The sequence below is a fragment of the Branchiostoma floridae genome, chromosome 14 (assembly GCF_000003815.2).
Source record: "Branchiostoma floridae strain S238N-H82 chromosome 14, Bfl_VNyyK, whole genome shotgun sequence".
Taxonomy (NCBI): domain Eukaryota; kingdom Metazoa; phylum Chordata; class Leptocardii; order Amphioxiformes; family Branchiostomatidae; genus Branchiostoma; species Branchiostoma floridae.
In genome coordinates this window covers 13,695,877-13,722,840 of record NC_049992.1, presented here as the reverse complement: position 1 = coordinate 13,722,840, position 26,964 = coordinate 13,695,877, and the positions used below count along the sequence as shown (strand labels likewise).

General features: G+C 40.0%; 3 protein-coding genes and 2 long non-coding RNA genes across 6 annotated transcripts; 2 read left to right on the top strand and 3 right to left on the bottom strand.

Moving 5' to 3' along the window:
- Nucleotides 1-4,473: 4,473 nt before the first annotated feature.
- Nucleotides 4,474-15,593, bottom strand: LOC118431170. Of its 2 annotated transcripts, XM_035842288.1 has the most exons (5): nt 15,509-15,593; nt 6,522-6,931; nt 5,827-5,849; nt 5,300-5,576; nt 4,474-4,871 (listed from the first exon to the last, which is right to left on the bottom strand). In XM_035842288.1, the coding sequence occupies exons 2-5, from the start codon at nt 6,874-6,876 to the stop codon at nt 4,528-4,530; spliced, it is 999 nt and encodes a 332-aa protein (XP_035698181.1). In that variant the 5' UTR covers nt 6,877-6,931; nt 15,509-15,593; the 3' UTR covers nt 4,474-4,527. The 2 variants fall into 2 exon arrangements, with proteins under 2 accessions (XP_035698181.1, XP_035698182.1); XM_035842289.1 differs by lacking the exon at nt 5,827-5,849 and having other exon boundaries at nt 5,300-5,557.
- LOC118431171 lies at nt 8,565-11,028 on the bottom strand. The gene is made up of 2 exons (XM_035842290.1): nt 10,371-11,028; nt 8,565-10,035 (listed from the first exon to the last, which is right to left on the bottom strand). The coding sequence occupies exons 1-2, from the start codon at nt 10,948-10,950 to the stop codon at nt 9,653-9,655; spliced, it is 963 nt and encodes a 320-aa protein (XP_035698183.1). The 5' UTR covers nt 10,951-11,028; the 3' UTR covers nt 8,565-9,652.
- On the top strand, nt 11,156-13,397 carry LOC118431172. The gene is made up of 3 exons (XR_004832944.1): nt 11,156-11,496; nt 11,682-11,934; nt 12,414-13,397. It is a non-coding gene; the product is annotated as an uncharacterized LOC118431172 (long non-coding RNA).
- Nucleotides 15,594-16,893: 1,300 nt separating the features above from the next.
- On the top strand, nt 16,894-18,975 carry LOC118430154. Its single transcript, XM_035840864.1, has 4 exons — nt 16,894-16,975; nt 17,168-17,455; nt 17,705-17,844; nt 18,027-18,975. Exons 1-4 carry the CDS (start codon nt 16,894-16,896, stop codon nt 18,210-18,212), a joined length of 696 nt encoding a protein of 231 aa, XP_035696757.1. The 3' UTR covers nt 18,213-18,975.
- A 3,918-nt stretch (nt 18,976-22,893) lies between these two features.
- Nucleotides 22,894-24,414, bottom strand: LOC118431074. The gene is made up of 3 exons (XR_004832923.1): nt 24,236-24,414; nt 23,664-23,839; nt 22,894-23,296 (listed from the first exon to the last, which is right to left on the bottom strand). It is a non-coding gene; the product is annotated as an uncharacterized LOC118431074 (long non-coding RNA).
- Between the last annotated feature and the right edge of the window lie 2,550 nt (nt 24,415-26,964).

Below are 26,964 nucleotides of genomic sequence, written 5' to 3'. Positions count from 1 at the left end.
TTCGCAAGTGGGCGATGTGTGCATGTAGTCGCACGACCAAAGGCTACATCATGCTAGCAAATAAGCCATATTTTAAGTCAATTCACAGCGTATTCGCTAGGCAAATAAGGAGTAGACGATCGAGAGCGTCTGTGCCAATAAATGTATAGAAAACAAACGTCTGTAGTATGATAGTAAAGATAAAACAATGCAAGTCAACCGGAATCCGATCAACGAAATGACGAAGTCGTTGCGATCAAGCTGCGACTTAACATTTGCGACCTAAAATTTTTGGAGGAACCTCACTGGGGCGCACCTGTCGCGATTATTTTGCGTATTTTTGACAATTTTCCATTGCGGTCACACTGAGATACAATACATTTGTGTTGAAGCCCAGACCAAGCGGGTTAACCACATAATCAATATAAAATGATTAAAAAGCATCGTTAAGAGACTTGCACTGATGAATAATACGGATTGTGCTATGCATATCACCTGTAATGATATTACATTGATGATTGAATGATGACTTGACATCTTCCTTCATGGCCGTTATGAAAAAGCGACTTGCAGACCGCAATATATAAAATATAACGTGCAAACGTTCAAACAAACCTATTGGTGCCTGGTGACACATATTGGCGCCCATTGTCACCCTTTTGCGCCTGTTTTACCAATTTCAAACTTTTAAAAGTTTTTATAACATTCGGCCTAGTGAGATATCCGCTTCAACGAAGTTTTGATAGTTTTGGTCTGATCTTTTTACGCTTTGAGTATTTGTTATCTTTTAGTCTTACTTCTTATACTTTACATCATATTCCAATTATAAAGTCAACAAGTGACCGTAGGTAACATAGTCTGTGACGTCGGTCTGGTATATGTTGCTTGTTTTGTCTTCTTTGGTGTGTGACGTTGTGCTTATATCCTATAATGATTCTTTTCACGGTGTTAACTATATCGTTTTATCTAAAGTTGCTTAATATGTCTGTGTCATGTGAATCTTAATGTTAAAGACCTAAACAGGTATGGACATGTGAGATAACATGTGGTCAAAGTCTAAAGTTATGATGACGAAAAGTAAACGAATGGTCTAATACACAGGCACATTCACAGAAGACACACCTACAAGTGCTACAAGACCGACAGGCAGACTGACAAACGCACTAAGTCCTAACATGTTTCTGTTATGGACGTAATAAGTATGAAGCACGGAAGGAGGACCTTGATGTAATTTTATAATTTCTAATATGGCTTACACTCTTCATCGTGTAGTGCGTTCACCCAGCTTTGTCTATTTAGGCTAGTCTTGGCAAACTTGGATTTCTGAAATTATTACAACCATAACAAGAGGCTGAAAGTACAAGTATATATGAAGACAGCATTATCATAATAAAAGTACCAACCATGTTCCTTAAAAACGTAAATGGCCATTGGCCCGCAGCTACATAAAATTAGGTGATACTGTCATATTCAAAGTAGATCGAAGTTGTCAAACATATCATGACCAGCTGGTCGCAGCCGTTGACAACATGAACAGCTGGTCACAGCTGGTCACAGATGTTCACATATTTCGAGCAAGGTGAACAACTGTCAACTTGTGTGTATGGTAAAATCATAATCCAAAATATTTCGAGAAAGGTGAACAACTGTCAAAGCGGCCCTGGACCAAAACACCGTACGCGCAAGACGAACAAACTGTAGAGGTGATATTTTTATACATCCATAATAAAACCAACTGCCGCGAAAAAAAACAACGTGCATTATCGTCAACCTCAGTGCAGAGGACTTGCCAAACAACGTACTTATGCGACAACGGGAACATACAGTTACAGATGCGAACGCGAATAACTTTGACGATCAGATAAAATCACGCATCTGCTTGCAATATCTAATTCTGGCAAGGCTCACACAAAGCGGCCCTGGACCAAAACACCGTAAGACGAACAAATTGTAGGGGTGATATTTTTATACATCCATAATAAAACCAGCAGCCGCGAAAAAAAAACAACGTGCATCATTATCAACCTCAGTGCAGAGGACCTGCCAAACAACGTACGTATGCGGCAACGGGAACATACAGTTACAGGTGCGAACGCGAATTAACTTTGACGATCAGATAAAAACACGTATCTGCTTGACAATATCAATTACCTCATGACCCATATACAGGGGATCTAGACCAATACACCGGAAGACGAACATTTTGTAGGGGTGTTATTTTTATAACATCCATAATAAAACCACCTGCCGCCAAAAAGCCCCACGTGCATCATCGTCAACCTCAGTACAGAGGACCTGCCAAACAACGTAAGTATGCAACAACGGGAACATGCAAATACAGATGCGAACGCGAATAACTTTGACGATCAGATAAAACCACGCATCTGTTTGACAATATCCGATTACATCATGACCCACATGCAGAGGATCTGGGCCAAAACACCATAAGACGAACAAATTGTAGGGGTGCTATTTTTATAACATCCATAATAAAACCACCTACCGCAAAAAAAAATCACGTGCATCATCGTCAACCTCAGTACAGAGGACCTGCCAAACCATATAGAATTCAGACAATGGGAACATATAGATACAGCTGCGAACGCGCGAAAACCTGACAAAACTAAAAGTCTGTCGACCAGAGGTTCTGGTCACAGACTAACGTGTAAAGTTACACAATTTAGGATATAGCAAGGTCACGATTTGTTACATCTGTATCCATCTTTTTGAGTACATCTAATTCCCTATTGGGTCCTAATCACGATGGCACCATCAAAACATCCCACTACGCTTTCATCTGGCCTACACGCCACGTCCGCGATCAGACAGCCTTAACGATGGTTGCATGGTGATTTGTGAATGTATAAACACGCCACTGCATCAATGTTGATTTTCGTTGATTTTCGTTGATATGTGTTAAGTACAAAGCTGTCATTGAGTTTGATGTATTCTTCCATTGTGCTGCTAAGCTGGGAATAACAAACAAACAGGCTGACCTTACTCACCCCCCCCCCCCTTCCCTCCCCCCTCATGTAGCCTGTTAGAGGCAGTTCACAAATGGACTTTGATTTCCTCAAATGATTTGTTTGTACTTTAGCCGACCTACAGACTATATTCGTGCAGAAATATCTCATTCGTGCCGAAATATCTCGAAAATGAGATGGCAGTGTTGACATCTGGTAATGAATGTGTACAGATGTGTCACTCATGTACCATTTCATTGTTCTACCACTGGGAACATACCAAACGAGCCGACCTTACTCACCTTGCAAAGACGCACAGCGTTCGGAAAGATAATATTATGAGTTGTACAACCATTATGTAATTATTCATTTTTGAGACCAACACTAACAAATTTCGGGCAGGACCAGAAATAAAATTTATCTAACGTTCTTGTTCCGTTGACTTTGCAATGTAGAATTTGTCACGTGCACCGCGCCGTAAGAGTGCCGCGACCATAGAAAAATCTGCTCCAGATCTGATGAAATCTCTCCGGCGGCCTCAGCGTGCTCTCAGCTCGATCAAAAAGTCAAATGTCAGCAACTTTTACGAGCGACCAAGGAATTGTCTTACATTTGTGTGTGTTGTTCAAGCCATGCTTTTACGTCTTACGTATATTAGATGTGAAATCAAGGGAGTAAACCAATTCAATTTTTGTCACTGTACAGTCTCTCGGCGTGAGTCGTTCGGCATGATTCTTAAAAACATAAAAACAAAATGCTATCATGTCGAAATTGAAAATTAGGTTAGAAATGATAAACCTTTGTTTTCTTGGCTATTCCAAGTCAGTTCGCTTCAATGTAAGTCATAAGTACATTTTGAACATTTCTTCGAGGTCTGTCTCGTCAATTTGTTTTTCATCAATAATTTCTTCGTTTCTATGTGTGTATAGTTTTTTTTTCTTCGTAGACTTACGTTTTGGTCTTTTTGTGCTTATTAGCTTCGCCAGAATGGCAAGGTTATGTTTTGGGTAGCGTTTGTATGTATGTGTGTCTATGTAGAAGACCAGCATAACTAAAAAAACCCTGGATGGATTGTATTGATATTGGGTATGTGGGTAGGTATTGATGGGACCTGGAAACGATTAGATTTTGGCCCCCCTTGCGGCCTATTACGGTACTACAGCGGAACTTCCGGGTATGATATCTCGAGTTCTGGTCATGCTGTGGTCATGATTTTTGAGGGGGTCTCATAGCTGGGTCTTTTGTTTGGGTCTTGTATCTTTATACTTTCTTTAGTAGACACTGGTGGCTCTTTTTGTGAGAAGCTGTGAGACAGACATAATTTTCTGCACTTGGCAGGGATGTGTGAATTGCCCTCTTCCCAGCCCACTAACCAAGTTGCACAATATTGCTTCAATGTTCCAACATATGATAACAAATAATATATATATATTGGAACAGTTTAGAAACTAACAGAAATAATGTATTTGATGTTAGAAATGTTTCTAACATGTATGAATACTGTAGAAAATATTTAGAACATCACACATGTGTATAAGCAGTTACTTATCACATGAGATTGATCATTACAAAGATTTCCAAAATGTTAGGACAAAAGGCAATTAATTGACTCTAAGCGTGAGAAAAAGGAGGAATTTTCATCCTGTGGAACATTTTCAGCACATTCACCTTCTGCAGGTTCACATTGATTGATGCTGTCGCTTCTGGGTTTTACAGAGGGCGATGGGTTATCGGGCTGCCTACAGACCCATACTAACACAGCTCTCTTCTGTTTTCCGTTCAAGTCACTATACGTACTAACGAACTGATCCGCTTCCACCAGTTCTTGTAGCTTAGGTTGACGTCCCAGAAATGTTGTGTTGAACTGCCGTGTGTCGTAGAGCTCGTCGTCTCTGACGCCACGATGACCACGAAGAAGAAGAAATATTCCTAACAAAATCATAGAAAAAAGTCTTATCGTCTCTCTTTATTCTAGTGATTCTGTTAAGTATGCATATACATATATTCTAATGTATATGTTTTGATGATATATATGTACCATGTATATGTTGTTCTCATAAAATTGTCTACTAATCAATGCTCACCTGAGTGCTAAAATGACAATCCAAATGTTTGACATGTAAGTAAATCTTTTACGACACAATTGACAATTAGCACGAGGGCTGAGGGGGGATAGGCTAGAACGACATACGGACAACTATCTAAAACATGAGGCACTTAGGCCAAGCATTAGCATTTTATTAGCATCAAGTATGCTGGAAGAAATTCAAAATAGATTCAATGTTGTTATTTTAGATGTTTTTGTTGCACATAGTACACCAAATCAAACAAGTATGAGGATGTAATGCATAAAATACCATTCTTTCCACAAACATCCTTAGCAGCGTCAACAATGTGGCTTGCTTCGTCAGGCTCGGTGGGTGAGAAAATGATGTTCCTCGCACTGTTGTCGACACAGCACATGACTTTGCAGGGTCGATGAGTGAGGAGTTCCTCTCTCAGACGTTCTTCGTCATTTCTTGATGACACCTGGAATGGTTTGATGTCAACGTTTTCGGCTTCTACAACTTCCTGTACAATGCGCATGGTTTCCTTGACAGTGGTGGCGTTGCGTGCTGTAAGATAGATATTTGGCTGGAAAGACATTTGCAGGTAAACGTCACAATGATTTAACCAGCAATTAAAGATCAATCGGCACGAAGTAATAAGAAAAATAATAAGAAAAATTATAAGAAAAATTATAAGCTGAATTGACAAGGCAGATTCTACAACAAACGGAAGACATTGGTTACAGAAGGAAGTCAGAAACAGAGGTGGGCGTATGTGTAAAGAGATTTATTGAGAGTTAAGATGTAGTATTGGTTATACAATTTAGTGAACTTACCTTATCAACCAACTTTCTAGTAGCTAGAAAGAGAAGGAATACAAGTAAGAAATAAATAAATACTATTTTTACTTTCAAAAAAGGTTCTTTTTATAGTCTGAAAGCACTTAAACAATTATATTTTTCGGACTAGTTAGGTCTAGAAACATACTATTCTTTCTGTTTCAGTTAATAATGAATAAAGTATAATTTTGAATAGCTCTTTACATATTAGGTTATTGTAAATTATTGGCAGATCTAGAATCAATACGTAGATTTCTCTAGGATGGATTGGAATCGAAGTCTCTTCTAGATTAACTGGAATCGGGACAACCCGTGATTCTATTAGTACAGGTAAGGTTAGGGCTAGGGTTATCCTAACTCTACTTACCCTGTTCCTAGTCCCAGGGCAGACTTTGTTTCTGGCAAAGATGCCGATTCCAATCTGTTCCTATGACAATCAGCGATTGTCCTAATTATAAATTCCGATCTCTATTGCCATATATACAAATGCCATTTATCAAAATGTGCTGACATATTGAATCAACCTAAAGCGTACTTGAACGTATATCGTTTTGCCAAGGCCAAAGAGCTGAGAGATGTCAGTCATCGTTTAGAATTAAGTTCGTGATGGTATGAAATATTTCTTTACTAGTTGTATTTCCTTAAAAATATGTGAAGGGCTTGTATAGAAATAACATACAAAGACAACCTACCATTGATGATTTCATTGACTTTAAAGTAGAAGTCAACATTTCTGTAAACTGTATTGTGACTTTTGTTGTCCTCTTCTTCAAGCATTGATATCGGCAGAGATACGTACGGTGTATCATCGGTACAAAAAGCTTCCACAAGCGAGGCACGCTCTTTATCTGAACAGGATTCCAATGTAAATATGATAGTCCCTGACACTTCCAGTGTGTTAGACGAAAACTTGTACTGTTTGTAGTTACCATAGTTGGTTTTCTCGGTCGGAGTATTTTGCTCTAAACATGTCAAGGATTGTTTTTGCAAACCAGATAAAATCCTTTCATCCAATTTACGTTCTGAAATAATTTTCAGGATACTCATGATGAAAAATTATTTCTTTCACGTCACAGCAGCTCTTTAGGCCCACGATGTAGATCTGCGAAAATATATAAGAAATTAATCATAAACATGTAGTGGGGAAAAGTCTATGACACACAACGCTATGCTCTATACCGGTTAGATAATTTACAATCTGTTTTCACATTCCACAAGAACGAAACTGAATGATCACCTAGCTAACTGACAATCTACAGGTTAGAAAAAAAACTGTTTACAACGCATTACAGTAGTGCCAGAACTATAAACATGTGGCATCTTGTGGCGCAATCAGCAAGGTGTTTGACCCAGACCCCAGAGGTAACGGGTTCGAAACCGCTGATGTGTCACCAATGTTGTGACCTTGGGAAAGGCACTTTACACGACTTCCCTCACTTCACTCAGGTGAAAATGAGTACCTAGCCTCGGATAGGACGTTAAATGAAGGCCCATGTTTGAGGAGAGCCACACCTCAAGCACGTTTAAGAACCCTCCACACTTATCGAAAAGAGTAGGGGTCCTTCCAGGTGTGAGCGGTTCAAACCTACAGTCTCATGGCCGCATTTGTGGCAATTTCTGTTATATTGAGGTCACCTGAGTGGCGCCGAATGGCAGCTCGCTCCAGACCCTTGCGATTTAGCCCCGCCTGTTGTAAGCTCACAATTTAGAATATCATCTGACCATTTTAGAAGTTGGAGTAAAACACATTTAGAGACGGCAGTTTACATACTATAGCTGGCGTGTTACGCCGAAGGGCGGCTAAACCGTCTATGTAGATACGGATACAGATATTAGGCTGCAAATTGAAATGCCTACGAGTTGGTGTGTTACATGCACCGAGGGTAAGTTATACCGGCTATACAATGCATAAACAGATATTTTTACCAGGTCAGCACCAAATTTGCCAGAAGGTTAATGTTTTTGACACATTTTGCGGTGTGAATGCCACGCCCGATTGTGTTGATTTTTGGCATGTGGTTAGTTCTTGATGCGACGTCAAAATGTAAATATTTGGGGCCCCTTCGTGACTTGTTATTGATACCTAAAAACGTTAATGGACATACGTCTCAGCGTAGCTGGAGATGTGACGGACAGATTGGCATGAATTTTAGGTTGTTAAATTAGCGTGGGTGTTGGGTAGCTTATGTGATGCACGTGGTGAGATAGGAATGCACACTGTAAATGCAGAAACTTTCGCGGTGGTTTAATGCTCGCGGTTTTCGCGGTGACCGCTTCACCGCGAGCTTAAAACCACCGCGAAACGTCCTTTTCCCGCTACCGCGAACTTAAATCCTCGCGAATTTGAATGCATTTACAGTATTTGATTTATATAGTCAATGAGGGAAACTTTAGTGAAACTTCCCGTTCTTCGCATCGTGGAATCGTTGAATCTTTTTACGGTCATAACTCAAAGTTGTAGATAGCTTTTATTTTGACAGGCTTTTTTTGCTTTCTAGCAGCATTTTCTGGACGTGCAGGGGATTTTTGTCGGGAAGGATGAATCGTTATAACTCGGGCTTTCATTGACGGATTTGTGTGGTGGGGGTGATGTAAACCAAGGTGCACATAATTAGATATTTAAAAAATTACTCTTACCTTGACTTTCATTCGACCGATACGCTTACCCCAGTATTACAGCCACATATTCGTAAAAATGATACACTGAAATAGTAATGAACATGCACACATGTGTATTTTCTTATCATCATCATCTAATAATATTATATACAGTTATTGAACTCCAATTCTGACAGTAGTTTCAGACATCTTCCATACGTATGTGAAATGACAGAATTTGAATAGGGTCTTACTTTACTACGAGAATTACAAAATTGTATTGACTGGAGTCTAGATATAGCAATAGTTTTAAATCACAACATTTTGATCTTATCAGTTGTTATCTATATCATTTTTTATTTATTAGCATTCACAGAACTGAGAGGTGACGGCAACAGGACACTACATCCTTTACAAGGCCCACACCTCCAGCGTGCGGTTAAAACAAGCCACAAACTATAATAACAGGCAAATAAAAAAAATGATAACATCAAATATTCTTACAAATAGATTTTTAAAAAATGAACAGCAATTACAAAACAGTACTAAAACAAAACAATGGTAAAGATATCTATTCCCCAGACGGTGAGTGAAAGACAAAAACTTCTAAAATTCGGGATTTCTGAATTATTACATCGATTATAACAACAGCTACGGCCAATAGAAAGGAACGTGCATCATTTCACACCGGTGTGGGGGCGACGTGCCAAACCACATACGAATGTGGTAAGCGGGACATAGAGATATAGGTTCGAACGCTCGCCGAAAAAAATGTTCACAATACTTTGTCGACGGAGGTTACCCTCCAGTCACAAAGTAATGAGGTAAGTGTCGGGTTGACTATATCGGACAGCATTTGCAGCAGTGAGTCCATGTGCACATTTTGGACATCGAAATGTGTAGTCAGAAGAAAAAGGCAATGTTTAATCAGCCAGGGTGACCCATCTCAGTGGCATAGCGCTGCTTTCCAAGCCCCCATTAAGGCCTGGTTACACTTAGCCGAATCAAAACAAAATACTGTGCAAAATACTGATTGACTGCCTGAATTATCCAGCTACATGGTGGCCATTGTACTGTTGTTCAACCCAGGTGTAATTTCAATCACAAAGATTGAATACCGTACCGTTATAATCTAAATCTAGAGAGCATGTGAGAGATGCACACACAAATCGGCCTATTGTGATATTGAATCAGATCATGGAACTGATTGTCATGTACCTTTTATCTATGATCTCAATTGAAAAAGTCTAGCAACCCCGCTGATGAGTCCACTTGGTTCTGGGGCCGGCTCAGGTTCAACCTCGGGTTCGATTTCAGTGTTTTCATTGTACGACAGACCCCTGTCATAGGCTCGATCAAGAAGACTTATGAGCAAGATAAGGAGGCTTCTGTCAATATCTTCGTTCTGCAAAAATTTGCCAAACGCATCTACATCACACCCTCCGTCCTCTCCCTCCCTGGCTACATGATACAGAGTCAGCTCTTTTGACCTCTGCTGGTTGCCTCCAAGGTTTAGCAGACGCTCTGCTGTCTGCTTTCGTTCTTTGTACTGACGCTGGTCGTCCTGAATCCTGTCGGCCTTACTCATAACAAGGAAGACTGGTATGTCTGTAATAGGAAAATATACGTGTCAATGGAATGTCATCTTGCAAGCAACTCTTGTTATAAGAACGTCTTGTTATACTTTATAAGTACTTGCAAAACACATATTTCATATCGCCATACCAACTTGAACAGATATCTATCGACATGTGGCTGTCGAGTACATGGTTACGTATTTTGGATTATGTATCACTATGCATCATGACCGGTGTTAAGTTTCATAAAAGAAAAACATTTTGTACAACATTTTGTACATCGATATCGGCATATTGACGTAGGCTTGGGTCGGCATTTTGACGTAGGCTTTGGCTATACAATATTTGTATACAGGTAAAACTTACTTCTTCCCTTGTTCCTGTGAGCAGAAGTTGTCGTGTTAATCAAAGTCAGCAAATTCTCCGAGGCCGTCTCGTCGGCTGCACAAAGGAGCAGGAGCCTGTGAAACCTGTTTTCTTCGACTGCTGTGTCGAATTTCTCCCGGAGTTCTCTGACTGTCGTTAGCCTGTTTCCTTGATTGACAGTGGCGAAAACACTAGTCTTATCTGCAACCTTCCCGTCTAAAGTGAGGCCGATAAACTCCCCATAAGCATCATCCGATACATTCTCAATGCCAGCACAGTCCCAAAAGTTCACCTTTGCATTATAGTTCTCGACTGGCTTTTCCATGAAGTCATCTGTGAACATTGGAATCTTGTCAAGCCTCAGAGTGTTATTGCTATCTCCCATTCCAAATTCGGCCAGCTCGCTCCATCTCTCTGCAAGGGCCATGTTCATGGAGTTTATCAGCGTTGATTTACATGACCCAGCGCGACCAACAACTAGAACATTAAACTCTTTATCTCTATTTTGGAGAAGCTTGCGAACATCCGCTCGCAGGTCTGATACTGTCGGTACGTTCTGAGCAGGAGTAGAAGTGGCCATTCTTTATGGAATGAGGGGACAGTGCTAGAATGTACGAACACTCTGTGACTCTGATCTTCAGAACTTCTGCACGTAAGTCATATGAGCAACCTAGGTAGATTCAAGAAGTGACTTTCAGCCAATCACAAAAGGGGATAGATAGCCAATAGACGGCCGTATCATATGTCAGGCAAAGGTCAATCATGGGTTTCTAGGGTATACAGTGTACAGTACGCCTGCACATGTGAATAGGAAGTTTTCTCCCTCTCTTCTATGCTTCTTAAGAAGTTGCACTGCTCTTTAACTCACACCTCAGCACTGACTTATATCCTATCCGAAGAGACGGAATACAGAAACGTATTGCCTTCTAAAATGGACTTTTCGCATTGTTTTCCGCTTGTATGTGGCTGGTGGCATGCTAGTCTTGCACTGATCAGCTTTTTGGCAGGGGCACTAATGTGGTTTATAACTACAAAAGTAGTGAATATTTGGTTTAACAAAGGAAAGTGTATCTGCAACCGTGTGGCCACACGTGATGGAGGGCATCGTGCATTCATGGGAGATAAGGTACCATTCGTACCATTTTGAACTGCTAGAATACATACGGTTTCGAGGCCCAGTAGTAGATAGCACAATATTAACACACAGTCGGCACGTTACATATAACTGCTCGCCTGATGAATAGTTTTGATAGCAATGGAAATATGATATGCACAAAGCTCATATCTCTGTTTTTTTACATTACCTTTCAGAAGCTATGCATTGCAGCACAGAACAGCGAAACACTTAACAGAGTCACAGAACTTATGGAGTTTTTGCAGAGCAAGATAAAGATAGAAATTGAGCATCTCAAATTGGAAAATCAAGGCAGCAAGCCTGACTTCAGTCGCGTCAGCTACATTCTATGCTGTGCAGAGGTAACATCGGGGAGGGGAATTATACTGTCTGCTGACAACCAACCTGATCAGCTTGGGGCTATAACAACGCACGCGGAGAATGCCAAAGGTTAATAAGATTTTTATGATATGCTTTTCTTATACTGGGGAACAGAGCCAGGTATATAGGGCGACAGCGATATGATTTTCCGAGTACAACTGTTGACACTTATTCAGGATTTAGCACGGCATTTATGCAATAATGAAATCTCCAAGCAGAGGTTAGGCTCCGGATGTTTTTTAACGTTTTTTTTAGTCGTTTTTATCGGTCTTTCTATTTTGTATTACATCTTACTTCAAGAAAAATGACAAAATTAAAAGCCCGATAAAAACGACTAAAAACGTTAAAAAGCAGCCGGAGCCTAACCTGTGCTTGGAAAGTAGCAAAAAATGACATGGCCACGGTTTTCATCAGAATACGAATACAATGCAGAGGTGGAAGTCACTATCGTTAGCAGTAGTGATAGTATTGGAGACTGATATCTGATTGTTCATATATAAAGTCAGGTCAACATATCCATGTTACAATCTAAATTCATTCTTCCCCAGCGCACTGTGCGATACTACTTCATGGTAAACAAGATCCTGAGGAGGGACAACTCTATGACGAGACTCGACTGGCTGCAATGGTGCAAACCCAACCAAGACTGAAAGATTTTATGGACACAGACACATTGTTCAGTTTTCACTCTAAGTTAAATGAGAAGCAAGTGAATGCTCTCCTCAGATGGCTCTGCAACAAGGATATATGATTTAAGGGTCTGTGAAGCGGTGTGTGGTACCAACTTTGCCTTGTGATACTGACATCATACATAATATCACATGTAAAAGGCGGGTGCTCTGTTTCAAAGATGATACTGTAAAGATATTGAGCCTCTTGCAGATAAGTTACCAAACAAAATTTATTATTGCAGCATTTGATATTCTATATTCTTTAAATGTCGACACTGAGCGTTGGTTAAGTCAACCCTTTCAAGAATGTTTTACAATTTTGCATCTGCCCATAACAAGCACAATCCTACTTAGCAAAAATATTCTCCTATAGTTCAATTGCAAATGAACAATACAATCTAGTTAGTTTCATATATTTTGCACAACAGTCCTGTCATTAAAAACGACAAAGGGGTGTTTGGCCTACATTGGGCTATTTTCCCAACAATGTATATTTCTCCATGGACGGTTCTAAAAACATTAGGGGAGAACGTGTAGTTTTATGGAGCAGTACCATGCAACACTAATAGGAAACTGTTGGATGCATCATTTGCGTGCATGCAAGAGGTGTCAATTGTCTTCAATATGAACTATATTTCAAATGTATGTACCGAATTCTAATCACAAGGCCATAATGTCAGGCAAATCTAAAGTGTGTATTCTCTCCAAGACAGGTCTTTTTAGCATCAAATCACAAGAGACGGTGTTTTCCTTAATCCTAAATCACTACAACCACATGTCATGATAGGTAAAACAAAACAAGTATGCATTGAATGTACGAGAAGTATTATTCACGACAATAAAGCTCATTAGAAAACTTCACTCTTATTTCTACCAGCAAGATAGCACCATCATTCCTACATCTCGTGACAAGCTTACTATTAGTAAGCTACTAGAAATATAGACGTATTGGGCCAAGAAGAAGGGCCTTGCAACGGATTTCCTTTTTTTTGCCTGCCCTATAATTTTGACATCAAGCCTCTTTATTTTGTAATGTTATGGTTGTTTTGGTAGCAAAATTTTGTGTGACTGGATTTCATAATTGGAGTATTGTATAAAAGACTTAAAAACGCATATCAAAAGTAAGCTATCTTTGAAATTCGTCGAGCGACCTGTCAAGTATTGTGTCGCTCAGCGGTCGCTCATCTTTCTCAGCCTATAGTCGAAATGGGGTGTAGAGGGGGCGTAGTCTCCAAGCAGACCTTACCGTTCCTTCAGATAGTATCAAAGCTGGCCATGGAGTATAGCCGGCACAGGTTGCCCGTCTGACTCCCTTCAAGGGCCGGCTTTGATACTATCTTATGGCACCGTAGGGTCTGCTTAGAGACTAGACGGGGCATAACTGTCGACCATCTTGCAAACGTCCGAACGTATTTTTCAAAGGACCCCAAGTATTGATTGGATAATGTTGACTCAAGAGTCATATGAGGATGTTTGTTGGGAAAACCTTGGACCTTGCACTGATGTGTCAACAGTAATAATGTAGCTGTGCTTATCAAACAATTGATTTACGAGTTGACACTGTCGCGGGCGGCGGAGGTAAAATAAATTTACACAGCGTAGAAAAGCCATTACATGCACATTCTTTTGCTGTGACTTCATTATGATATCGATCGAATACATGCATCACTTGGTTGAATCAATGGTCATATGTCAAAATTCATATGTCCGTCGCCATTAACTCATGTATGATCTTTGTGCGTTTGTATTAATGGTTTAATCATGCAAATGTTGAAAACAAGCTACATAAAACTACACACAATAAGAGGATACTCTAGGAACCATTGATAGAATGACTTGCACAGCGAGAATTCAAGAATTCAAATGTTACGTTCTTGTCTTCTTGCCAGTCAGGTTTCCCTAACTAAGTATGGGTATCGAGCATTCAGCGTGGTTGGTAGTCAGAATTGTTGGTAGATATCAGACTACTACATTCGCCCACATGCCTTAAAAAGCACATGTTTTCTATTTTCGTGGTTAGTCTGCATACGCGTCAATTTCTATTACCTTTATTCTACGCCACTCACTGACGTATCATATTCATTTCGGAGATTAAAAGAAGCTTCACAGTGAATCCATCAATTCAGGACAGTAAGGGACAGATAAGGAAAGTACCAAGTGTCTAAAGTATTTGTATTGCGAGCTTAACCAGTTATAATGTGATTGTGATTGCAACACGTACGTATACATTTGACCTGTTTGAAACAGTGCACCATGCGACCATTTACTGAAGTACAGTTATCGTCTTGTTAGAAAGTCTCCTACATGTCTGCTGGTGGGTGATTTGGTAGAAGAATTACTGCCTAGAGAAACTGTTGCGATAAATCCCAGTGTTTAATTCTGAAATAGGCATTGGGTCCTAATTCACTCACCATTCCATCAGGACGTTAGAGCATGATTTAAAAACCTGTGGTTACAATGTTGTATATAGTAATGGCCGCGTGACAGAGAAATATGTTCATTGATATTCCTTTTTCTGAAACTTGAGTTAAACTTGTTTGTACTTTTTCAAGGAGCGATAGTATTGCTTACGGTTTCCATATGTCACAATACTTCTAACATACATTACTTTACCTCAAATACAAATGACCTAAAGTTGGGGGTGAGTATATACGTAAGGGGGAGGGGTATCAAGAACTGACAGTGCCACTTCAACAAGGTCTACTACACATCATAATCCTATACAGACTATACCTTGAAAAGACGTCAGTTTCCGGTTATTTACCAATTAACGTACGTTTGAAACATGACACTTACGTAATTCTTAAAGAAATTCAAGTAAATAAATGCACCAAGTTAAGTCAAAAGCGTTTGTGGCTGCCATATGTGCAAACGTCAAGATTACCACAAATGGACAAATCTGCTTTTAGGAATGTGTGTAACAAAGATTATCCATGGTTTGAATAAAATAATCGCTTGAATATAAATCTTACCTTATTTGTCGAAGTTAATCGTCTTGAATTGCCTAATCCATATTGAAACCCTGTCTACTGTTAAAATTCAACTCCTTTAGTCTTGGTTTGCACCGAATCTGGGGACGTTTCGTATTTAGTACAGGAAGGGGTTCCTCTTGTAAGGGAATAAGTATTATAGTTCAGTATCGACCAAGTTAGATTGGAAACAAATACGATTGACTCGATGTTATCTAGTTCGAAACAGTACTTCTACACTGTTGAATAGCATCAATACTCAGCATAATCTTAGAAATGAAGGCAAGCAAAGGTAGTGACGATATTCCAGATCCGTAAACCCTATGTATCATGGTGTGTACACACAGTCAGATAAAAAGTACCAACACGCCGACTGGCGGACAAACATGGTAACACAAACCAGTTGATGGCCATGATTACATCAACCACCACACCTGGTAGTTTGGTCGTTTGAAGTATATACTGAAGTATATAAGCCTGATTTTTCACAAACATACATGACCACTAACGCCATTGTTCACCAGTTCGTGTTCTATGATATTGAAAGAGACGTTACCTTAATTTCTCTTCAAGTACAGGAACGGCTTTCCAGTGCATCACCTTGGTTTGTTAAGTTCCAAGACAGCTTAGTCGGAAGTATACAGATAATTTGAACTTTGTTAAAATTCCAAAGCTTTGGACGATTAAGGTGTATACTCAAAGACTAAAACGAAAAAGATAGAATTTAAAGCATTTTAAGCTTCCCTTTTCATAGCCGACTCCAGATGTTGTGTTATGTTACAGATCTTCTGGAATCAATTCCATCGAACTTCCTGCATTAGGTACTGTTCTCCCTTATCGCAGTTCACACATGGAAAGGCAGAACATCACATCACATCCTGTTGGCCCATTTATAGCTCACAATACACATCAGCATTCAGTGCTATACACTAAAAACAAAAGCGACATTATATGCAACCGGTCAAGGAAGGAAGATATATAAGCACAATTCCAAGTGGTGGTGGGGTTTGACCGACTTTGGACAGTCGTGCGCGGTTTGCTGACTTCAGCGAGCAGACGGATCAAGAGGTACTTTTCAGTTTAGTAATGTGCTATCTTTATCAGTATGGGAAAATGGTTGCAAGTCACGGACAGGATGGGATGAGATAACTTTATTGATGACTTGACAGCAAAATAGTCTATGTCAGAACTTGATCTTGAGCAATGACTAGACGTATCTATTACACATGTTTGAGATGTTATCAACATACATCGTTTAACTCATTCCACATAGTCATGCTGGAACGCTTGTTATCAAATTATTTAAATTTTACTACAAATAACTTCTTTAGAAAGTAATATGAATGTGTGTTTGTTTTACCAAGCAGGTCTTTACTCTCCATTACAAGATGCCAGCCCAAAGGATGTTCGCACGAACACTTATAATCGTCATACTTCTGAAGATATCCTCGGCAGAGACAGGAGAAAATGGTAGGAATCTTTAAATTGGTACATGGCGGTGAATAATCATGTTCTGTAACATAGTTATGCTCTGAAATGTACATTTGATAGCTTTATCGATGCTGGTATATGAAGAAAGAAAAACATTGCAATAAACAATGACTTGAAGTTTTTATAAAAAAAAGTAGGACAGATTCAGAGATTTTTTTTGTTTTTCTCAAGGTCATATTGGCTTCAAGGACACCGGGACTCACATCCCTACTCGTCTGTCATCAAGGGGAAGGTCAAAGGTCAGCCCAGTATCACCCAGCGTTATCTGGCCCTCTCACACTCCTACAGCTAGAGAGAACATCGGAGAGGATGGACACAACAAGGATGAGACAGAAGATAGTGTTGCCTCCAAACCTCCCGGAACGCCTGCTGGTATTGTCCCTTATAAGGGCATGTTACTCCGTACGGCGGACTGTTTGGATTCAGACATGGAAACTCCGGTCAAGGTGTTTGACCTCTGTACGTAACACTGATAATCATTATAACTTATAATGTTATCACGTAGGTTCATCTTGTGCGTTTCCTTACATGTTATTTAAATCCACTTCAATCAATTTATGTCATTAATTTTTTTCAACTTTTGTTCATATTATAGCAAGTGAACGTATAACTACAGTCACAATCTCAACAGCCGAACACTGTACAGAATATATAGGGAATTCTCGAAGATAATCATGGATTGTGATGTATTTGAAGTGTTCTGAACAGTTGCAGATATGTGGCAGCTGATCGCCCTAGCGGCCATGGTGTGCCTTGCAGTCTCCCTGATTGTGACCTTTGTCCTTTGCGTGCTCCTGTTCCGCATGCGCGTTACGAAGGAACTGGAGATGGACTTACAAGACAGGCAGGTTTGTTTGTTTTTGTTTGTATTTTTGTTTGTTTGTTTGTTTTTGGAAAAAAAGCTATTTAGGCATCAAAATTACCATTGATGTCCTTGATTTTCCTTCTAAATGGAAGTTGAATATGTTCTTCTGTAGAATGTGTATTATGTAGTTCGTGTGCTAACCTGAGCTGTGCTCCGCTCTCTCAGCCCATGAAACCTGACCTAGGTGACACTACAAGCTATGTGTCCTACACCAGCCCGGATGAGGACATACCTGACGACCATCCCATCAAGATCGCCATCCAGGACTCGGAAATGGAGGAGAGAGAAGATAGGAACGAACCGCGCCCGGACATGTCAACCTTCAAGATAAGGAAGATGACACCTGTCTAAATTACTTTATCTTTATGTCATACCCCCGTCCCCTTTCCTCTAAACTTGAGATCGCGCTGCACTCTCAGTGCGACCTAAAACGGATGTGTGTAAGCTTTGATTTCATACTGGGTATATAATACAAAATTTAAAAGTGTGACTGAAAAGACAAGAAAACACAGAAAGCGTAAAAAGATTCATTTCTGTCTCCGATCTGTCAAATTGTAGGTCTTTCAAAAGGGGGAAGGGGGAAATGATGTATTGCACAGTTAGCCATCCGAGAAATTTCAAACGAGTTGGAGTTGTTAGAATTCTCCTCTCATCGACACATGTTGTGAGATAGCGTGCAAGCACTTACGATAAGTGTACTTGTTACATATTGCTAGTATTTACCAAGTCGCCAGGCGTCGCTGGGAATACAACGCTTGATTCTGCAGTACAGGTTCAGTATCGTACTAGCTATCCTTTGGTGTAAGAGAAGATAAGAGAGTGAACACTGTCCATTCTGTTTATATTCTTTTTATTGATTAACAATTACTGTGACGTTATTCTACAATAATGCACAGATATATAACACGCATATGTAACACGCATATTTGAAAGTAGAGTAGCAGCTACATACGATTTCAAAGGAGGATTTAGTAGACCAGACCAGTCATGTGCTTTGGGATATAACCAACATTAGTAGATTAAGACTTTTACTACTTGATGCTAACATGTAACACACAAAACAAATAGAATAAATTATTGACTTAATTATACCGTGGTTTTAACATTCGTTGTATTTTATGTTTAAATGTTCCTATACATTCAATTAGATGAGGAAACATTATTGCACATAGAACAAATAGTATGAAATATCTATAATGAGGGTTCTAACACAAATATTTGAGGCATGACTTTTACTTTCCATTATACCTGTTCTATCTCTATCGCACCCCTTATTCCGCTAATGCATACCGATATAAATCTGTCTTGTACTTTCGTATGAATGATACACTGTTTGAATATCTACCATCATGAGGAAACCTATGGTGTATACATACATACATGAGGAAAGAAATAGGAAACAGGCACAGTACGATAACGGGATGGGACAATATTGGGATCAGAACAACAGACGACACCTGGCGGAGAGTGGCAAAATGTGCAGGGAAAAGCAACAATACAGGCATTGATAGTAGTCAGAAAACATCCCGTCACCACAGACGAACGAACAAGCGTACATAAATATTGCAACACTTCTACCAAGGATATTGAAGTCCATAACATACACAGACATTCATGAACACGGTTACACTTCTAGCAAAGACTTTTCCTGTACGACATACACGAACAAACAAATGTAAGCAAACACGGTCACACATCTACCTACTAAAGTGGCATACACAACATGCACAGAGGAACGAACAAATGTACATAAGCATGGATACATGGGTACACAAAGTACGTAAATATGACAAAACCTCTACTAACGCCATTTAAGTACACGACATACACTGACTAACGAACTAACATGCACAAACATGACAACACTTCTACCAACGACATTGACGTTCACAACACAAACTGACGAACGAACTAACTTTAAGTTACAAAAACATGACAATAATTCTACCAGGACATTGACGTACACAACATACACAGACGAATGAACTAACGTACAAAAACGGCAACACTTCTACTAACGCCATTGACGTACACAACATACACAGACGAACGAACTAACATACATGAACATGACAACACTTCTACAAAACATCATTGGCATTCACAGCATACACAGACGAACGAACTAACGTACATAAACATGACAGCACTTCTACCTACGACATTGGTGTACCCAACATACACAGACGAGCAAACTAACATATACAAACATGAAAACACTTCTAACAACGGCATTGACGTTCACAGCGTACACAGACGAACGAACTAACGTACACAAACATGACAACACTTCTACCAACGACATTGATGTACACAACATAAACAGGCGAACGAACTAACATACGAAAACAACAACACTTCTACTAATGGCATTGACGTTCACAACATACACAGACAAACGAACTAACATACACAAACATGACAACACTCCTACCAAAAACCATTGGCGTTCACAACATACAAAGACGAACGAACTAACGTACATTAACATGACAAGACTTCTACAAAGGACGTACACAACAAAAACTCACAAACGAACCAACATACACAAACATGTCAATAATTCTACCAGGACATTGACGTACACAATATATACAGACGAACGAACTAACGTACATAAACATGACAACATTTCGACCAACGACATTGGAGTACACAACATACACAGACGAACGAACTAACTTACACAAACATGACAATAATTCTACCAACGACATTAACGTTCATAACACAAACTGACGAACGAACTAACTTACACAAACATGACAATACTTCTACCAACGACATTGACGTACACGACTTACACTGACTAACAAACTGACATACACAAACATGACAACGCTTCTACCAACGACATTGAAGTACACAACATACACAGACGAATGAACTAACTTACACAAATGTGATAATAATTCTACCAACGACATTGAAGTACATAACATACACAGACGAACGAACTAACTTACACAAATATGACAATAATTCTACCAGGACATTGACGTACACAACATACACTGACTAACGAACTATCGTAAACAAACATGACAGCACTTCTACCTACGACATTGGCGTTCACAACATAAACTGACGTAAGAACTAACTTACATAAATCTGACAAGACATCTACCAAGGACGTACACAACCAACGTACATAAACATGACAACACTTCTACCAAGGACATTGACGTACACAACATAAACTAACGAACGAACGAACATACATAAATATGACAGTAATTCTACCAGGACATTGACGTACATTGTAGCCAGCATCTGTCCTTCAGTCCTTTGAAGGAATTTTGCAGCTGGGGACTGAAAAAAGTTTTCCCCATTCTGTCCCCTGGGACAGACAAAATTGATATATATATAAGATATAAAAAAAAACTGAAACCCATGTGTTCTTCTTCACCAAAACAGATGCCATTGAACAGCTTAGTTTACAAGCATAATTTGCACCTCAAAATGCAGGAAATAGTGTTTCAGAGGGTCTTGATTTAAAACTTTTCTGGGACCCAGACCCCCTAGAAATGACGTGCAACGATAGGATTCCCATTCAAAATCAAGGGGACTGAAAATGATTTCAGGCTGGCTACAACCCTGAGCGTATATAACATGACAACGCTTCTACTAACAACATTGGCGTTCACAACACGTCCACATTCTTACAGAGAGAGGGAAAGAAACAGACAGACGGACAGACGGGGAACACAGATGCGGATAGATGGAGAGCGATACGAAAAAGACAAAGAAAGATACAGAGAGAACTTCAGATTAATAGTGATAGATACAGGAAGACAAAAAGAAGTACGGATAGGTAGGGAGAGATACGGATAGACAGGGAGAGATACGGATAGACAGAGAGAGATACCGATAGACAGGGAGAAATACGGATAGACAGAGAGCGACACAAAAAGGGAAGATACAGAAACACAGATGGAGCTACGGTTAGAGAAAGATACAGAAATACAGAGACAGAAAGACACAAATAGACGAAGATACGGACAGAGAGCGAGAGATACGGATAGACAGAGAGAAATACGGATAGACAGAGAGAGATACAGATAGACAGAGAGAGATACGGATAGACAGAGAGAGATACAGATAGACAGAGAGAGATACGGATATACAGAGAGAGATACAGATAGACAGAAAGAGATACGGATAGACAGAGAGAGATACAGATAGACAGAGAGAGATACGGATATACAGAGAGAGATACAGATAGACAGAAAGAGATACGGATAGACAGAGAGAGTGATGCGGAAAAGTAGGCGATACGGAAAGATAGGAAGTGCCACGGAAAGACGAGCTACGGAAGGATACAAGGAGATACTTAAAGACGGATAGAAACACGGAAAATAGTGAGGGATGCAAAGAGACAGGGCTATTCGAAAACATAGATAGCGTTACGGAAAGACAGGCAAATGCAGAAAGACAGACGTGCATTCTTATAGACGGACAAACAGACAGAAACTGTAGACAGAGTATGGTAGCATTTAACACTCAGTACAGTTGCACCAGGCGTCAAGAGACAATGATCCACAGGGACAAACAGCAAACTGGCGAACATTCGAATAAACATCACAGGTAACTGATACATGCATATGACATTCACGTATTACCCTCGCTATCACTCACAACGCTAATATACATACACTAACAACACATACTCAGGCACGAGAACATCAGGATATACAAAAACATAACGTATTTAGTAATGAACAAAACACATCACAGAACAGACGGAGACAAGTTTAATCAACATAGAAAAATAGTTTATTTGTAATAGATATACAGGGGAAATGTACAACGCACAGTGGACTTGAGATGAGACAACCAACAAAATTATTTCTATACATCAGATCTTGAAAAACAGAGGACAACAGTTACGGTCGGACAGAAGGACGTACAGATACACAACACAAACGTACGGTTGGGAAGAACAGGTCCGATAAGGTGCAAATGTTTGGAGAATAAATTAAAGTCTAAACCACAAGGCGGGTTCTGTGGTATCGGAAGATGGGGGTGGGGTGGAAGAGGCATATCTCTACATGAAACAGGCATGCATGTGCATCAACATAGTCTAGTTGAAAGGATAACCATATGTGTAACTACTTATCATGAATTACCAGCAAAGTTAGACATACGACCACGTTGAGTCTTCATATGGTACATTTAAGTGAAGAATAATGTCAGTATATATGATTATAGAGCATAGACAGTAAAGTTACATGTATAGTTCCTGTTTACTTGCATAGTGATTGACGGCTCTTCATCACGGGTTGCCCATTACCGTAGGCCGCCGGCCGTAGTCGCGCCACCGTGGGTACCGACGTTCGTCGGGCGTCGCTGTGTGTTGCGGCGTTTATGTTGACGTTAGAGGCATTGATGTTTCTGTTGGTCGTCTCGCGCAAGCCGGTCGCTCAGTTTTAATCCTAATTAAAACAAACATTGATGTTTGACACATTAACAGTGAAACAAACAGTATGCGTTTAGTCGACTCGGCTCCATGGCTGGGTGAATGGTTTGTATTGTGTCCAAATATGGGGGAACGTACAGATCTCTTGTTTTGTTAGGACGCGTGCGGATAGGCCGGTTTTGTTTCCATGCCATAGTTGGTTCAGTTGATACCGATCAATCATGGGTTGTCAATCACGCACGCTTTACTTCAAACTGTTATTTAGCGAGGCTATTTATAAGCACGACGGATATCTTATACATGTACTACAGTACGGCCTGGAATTAACCATATTATTCTATAGAAAGTACAGAGCGTGTCATCAACAGTGTATTATTGCTTACCATGGTGTGCTGATGAAAGAATGTCCTCTATTGGTGCAGTGGAACTGTGTAGGCCCGGTTGCCAATGGTGATGACCTGGTTTGACCTTGCACTCGTGCCGCTGTCTCGTATAGTGAATCCAGTCTGTTGACTGGGGTCTGCCATATATACTGTGGTCCGGGTGTGTTCTTGGTCGCCTGTGATTTACAGAAACATTGGAAACCACATCTTTAATGAATGATGTAAAGATACAAGAGATTTGTATGCAAAATCAAAGTTTTTAACAAAACATAGTCAAAAATAGTCTCATGGTAGCTGATTGGTCATCACTTTAACTCAGCACTTGACCATTTTTATTGTAATCATAGACTATCATCAACGTTCATGGTGTAAGTCTACCGTAGGAATATATTATCTCTGAAACGCTTAAAAAATCTTATAAATTCTGCTGTAGGTTTTATCATCATCAATTATTTCTGCAGAATGAGAGTAGACTAATAAACAAAAGCATACTAGGTCCGGTACATTTCAACGTAACGTTACACAGCGCTCATTTGCAGAGATAAAGCTAGAACAATATTTTAAAGTTGTACCTGAGAATAATGGCGTCGTTGTAAGCCTTGTTGTAGATGCTGTGCTGTGTGTACAGCGTGCCGACCCTGTCCCTGCTGGTTCGCACTACACTGGGTGGTGGGTGGTGGGAGGGCAGCCGCGGGTGGTGGGAGGGCGGCGGCCCGGTGGTCCCGTCCGTCCTAAGACCACACAAGAGAAGACGACTTATCACACTGTGCCAATGAGTGGATTGCTTTTTATGGCAAATTCGCAATCTATTGCATTTACACGACAGCGACACTTAACCCGATATTCACTGAAGTTCTCACAGACAATAAACGACGCCGCCATCATCGGAGCAGGATTTTTCACTCCGTCCTGTAATGTTCAGCAAAGCAGAACTGCACCATTTATCACATCTTAAATGTAATCTTGAAGACATCGAATTTGATTATTTGAAGAGCCCAACATCGCTGTTTCTTACAAAAGTTAACGTTTGGTACCGAGTACTGCTGACAATTACTAAGAGATCAATTTCCCACAGTACCATAGGGATTTGACCACAGAATCATAGAACATCTCTTTAGACACGTAAATGCATGTCCCGAGAACCGCACACTTACCTCCCGTTATGAGCAGACCCTGGGTTGTTTGTGTCGCGTGCCGTCTACGTTACTTTATATACAGCCGATAGGTTTTTATTAGAATGCACCTGCTATTTTTTCTAGGAAAACCCCACAGTACACGTGCGGGCTGTCCACCAAATATGGGGACATGGTTCCAATAATTTCTGCGGTCAGCTGTACGAAACCTTATGTAAACTATCTGCTGACATGGTAACAAATATCAAAACAGAATAGTGGTGTTTTCCTCTTTCATTTTTGTTTATTTTGAGCGTCTTGGCAACTTAAAATTGAAGGTAACTACGTTACATAACATAACATAATAAGAGGAACAGAATAGACACATTTTTTATCCACTATTTCTTGACAGCTTCTTGTCACTAAAATAGTCTCTCTTTCTGTGATTATTCAGTTGAAAGCCGAGAATAGCTGAAAGACAACAGGCGGAGTTGTGTCCCGCCGTGCCACGCGCGCCACGCGCCTGCGCCACGCGCCTGTTGTTTACACAGTTGTTGTGCTGTACACAACAGTTGTTCATGTCGCCTGGCGGTGCAGTACAGATGTCACCGCCGGCTACATGAGCTATATTTTCTCTATTGTTTTTTTTTTCTGTAAATATTACCACCCTTATCACTAAACTGGTAAGTTAAACACAGAATATCTTTTTTTATCATATTTATTCAGCCGTACGTAGCGCGTATGTCATGAGTTTCTTGCACAACAAAACATTGCAACCCGAAAGCATTGCAACTACCTCTTAGTATTTTATAATGCATTTTACGTATAACAAGTGAACGCGCGAGATTGGAAAGAATCTTGTCGATGCGTCCAACCTTTGTCATTGCCCCCTCCCTCCCAGTGCATGTAACTGAACCATATTGATGTTGATACACCTGCTGTTACCTCTCACGCCTATAGCTGGAGAACGGAGCATGTGCTCGAGACGGCTTTACTAGATTCCAGATTTATAATTATATTTCAGCCATACCATAGGTATGGTGAAATATATTGTTATATTTTAGCCATACCATAGGTATGGTGAAATATATTGTATTCGTAATGTTTCTTTCTTTCTTTCTCCTGTCAAATCTTCAGAACACGGTATCTCCGTTGTTCCTCAACCGAATGACTTGAAATTTGGCACAAGGGTAGAGTGGGCCAATACCCTCGGGCGTTTTTTTCATTTTTTCCATATCTGTCTCTTAAATGATTTTATTAAGGTTTTTTGGTCATCTTAAGACCAAAACTGTATATTTGGGCCCCCTGTACCCTGGTATTATAACCGAATGAGCTGAAATTTGGCACAGATGTGCCTTGATAAGTCCCCCATATAGATTCAATATCAGTTTTGGTGTACAGTACAACAAAATGCTTATTTTTGCGATTTTTTGACCAATTTTTGACCAAAAAAGGACACTTTTGGCCCCTGTACCCTGGTATTACAACCAAATGAGCTGAAATTTGACAGAGATGTGCCTTGATAATGCCCCCATATAAATTTAAGAACACTTTTGGTGTACAGTACAACAAAATGCTTATTTTTGCGATTTTTTGACCAATTTTTGACCAAAAAAGGACACTTTTGGCTCCTGTACCTTGGTATTGCAACCGAATGAGCTGAAATTTGACACAGATGTGCCTTGATAATCCCTTCATATAAATTCAATAACACTTTTGGTGTACAGTGCAACAAAATGCTTATTTTTGCGATTTTTGGCCAATTTTTGACCAAAAAAGGACACTTTTGGCTCCTGTACCCTGGTATTACAATTAAATGACCTGAAATTTGGTATAGATAGGCATTAGATACTTGGTAACAAGATTCAAGTAAAATTTTTGACATAAACAACTTTAAAATGATTAATTTTGGCACTTTTCTGAGGGGAAATTTGTTTTCTTTTGGCCTCCTGACGTGACCTTCCGTGACCCCGCACAGAGCCACACCTGTGCGCGTCAGCCGGAGAGTTAATTGAATCAAAGACCTAGCCAATCAGCGAAGAGGAGGCCAAAGGCTAATTAATATTCATAAGCGGGGCCTCATGATCCCGTATATAGCAGTGTTCCCGCCAGGGGGAGCAAAGCCCGCCTAAGGCTCTCGCATTTTAGACTATTCAGAAGGCTTTATATTGTATCAGTTCTTAGGGGCA

What these genes read in the sequence shown, in the direction of transcription:
- LOC118431171 (XM_035842290.1), bottom strand. Translation starts at nt 10,950, where the DNA reads ATGGCCACTTCTACTCCTGCTCAGAACGTACCGACAGTATCAGACCTG. An exon ending in TCACAGGAACAAGGGAAGAA is followed by an intron (nt 10,036 to 10,370) that starts GTAAGTTTTACC and finishes TTCCTATTACAG; the next exon opens with ACATACCAGTCTTCCTTGTT.
- LOC118431170 (XM_035842288.1), bottom strand. Translation starts at nt 6,876, where the DNA reads ATGAGTATCCTGAAAATTATTTCAGAACGTAAATTGGATGAAAGGATT. An exon ending in AGTCAATGAAATCATCAATG is followed by an intron (nt 5,850 to 6,521) that starts GTAGGTTGTCTT and finishes TTCTCTTTCTAG; the next exon opens with CTACTAGAAAGTTGGTTGAT. An exon ending in GGATGTTTGTGGAAAGAATG is followed by an intron (nt 4,872 to 5,299) that starts GTATTTTATGCA and finishes TGATTTTGTTAG; the next exon opens with GAATATTTCTTCTTCTTCGT.
- LOC118430154 (XM_035840864.1), top strand. Translation starts at nt 16,894, where the DNA reads ATGCCAGCCCAAAGGATGTTCGCACGAACACTTATAATCGTCATACTT. An exon ending in GGCAGAGACAGGAGAAAATG is followed by an intron (nt 16,976 to 17,167) that starts GTAGGAATCTTT and finishes GTTTTTCTCAAG; the next exon opens with GTCATATTGGCTTCAAGGAC. An exon ending in GGTCAAGGTGTTTGACCTCT is followed by an intron (nt 17,456 to 17,704) that starts GTACGTAACACT and finishes TGTTCTGAACAG; the next exon opens with TTGCAGATATGTGGCAGCTG.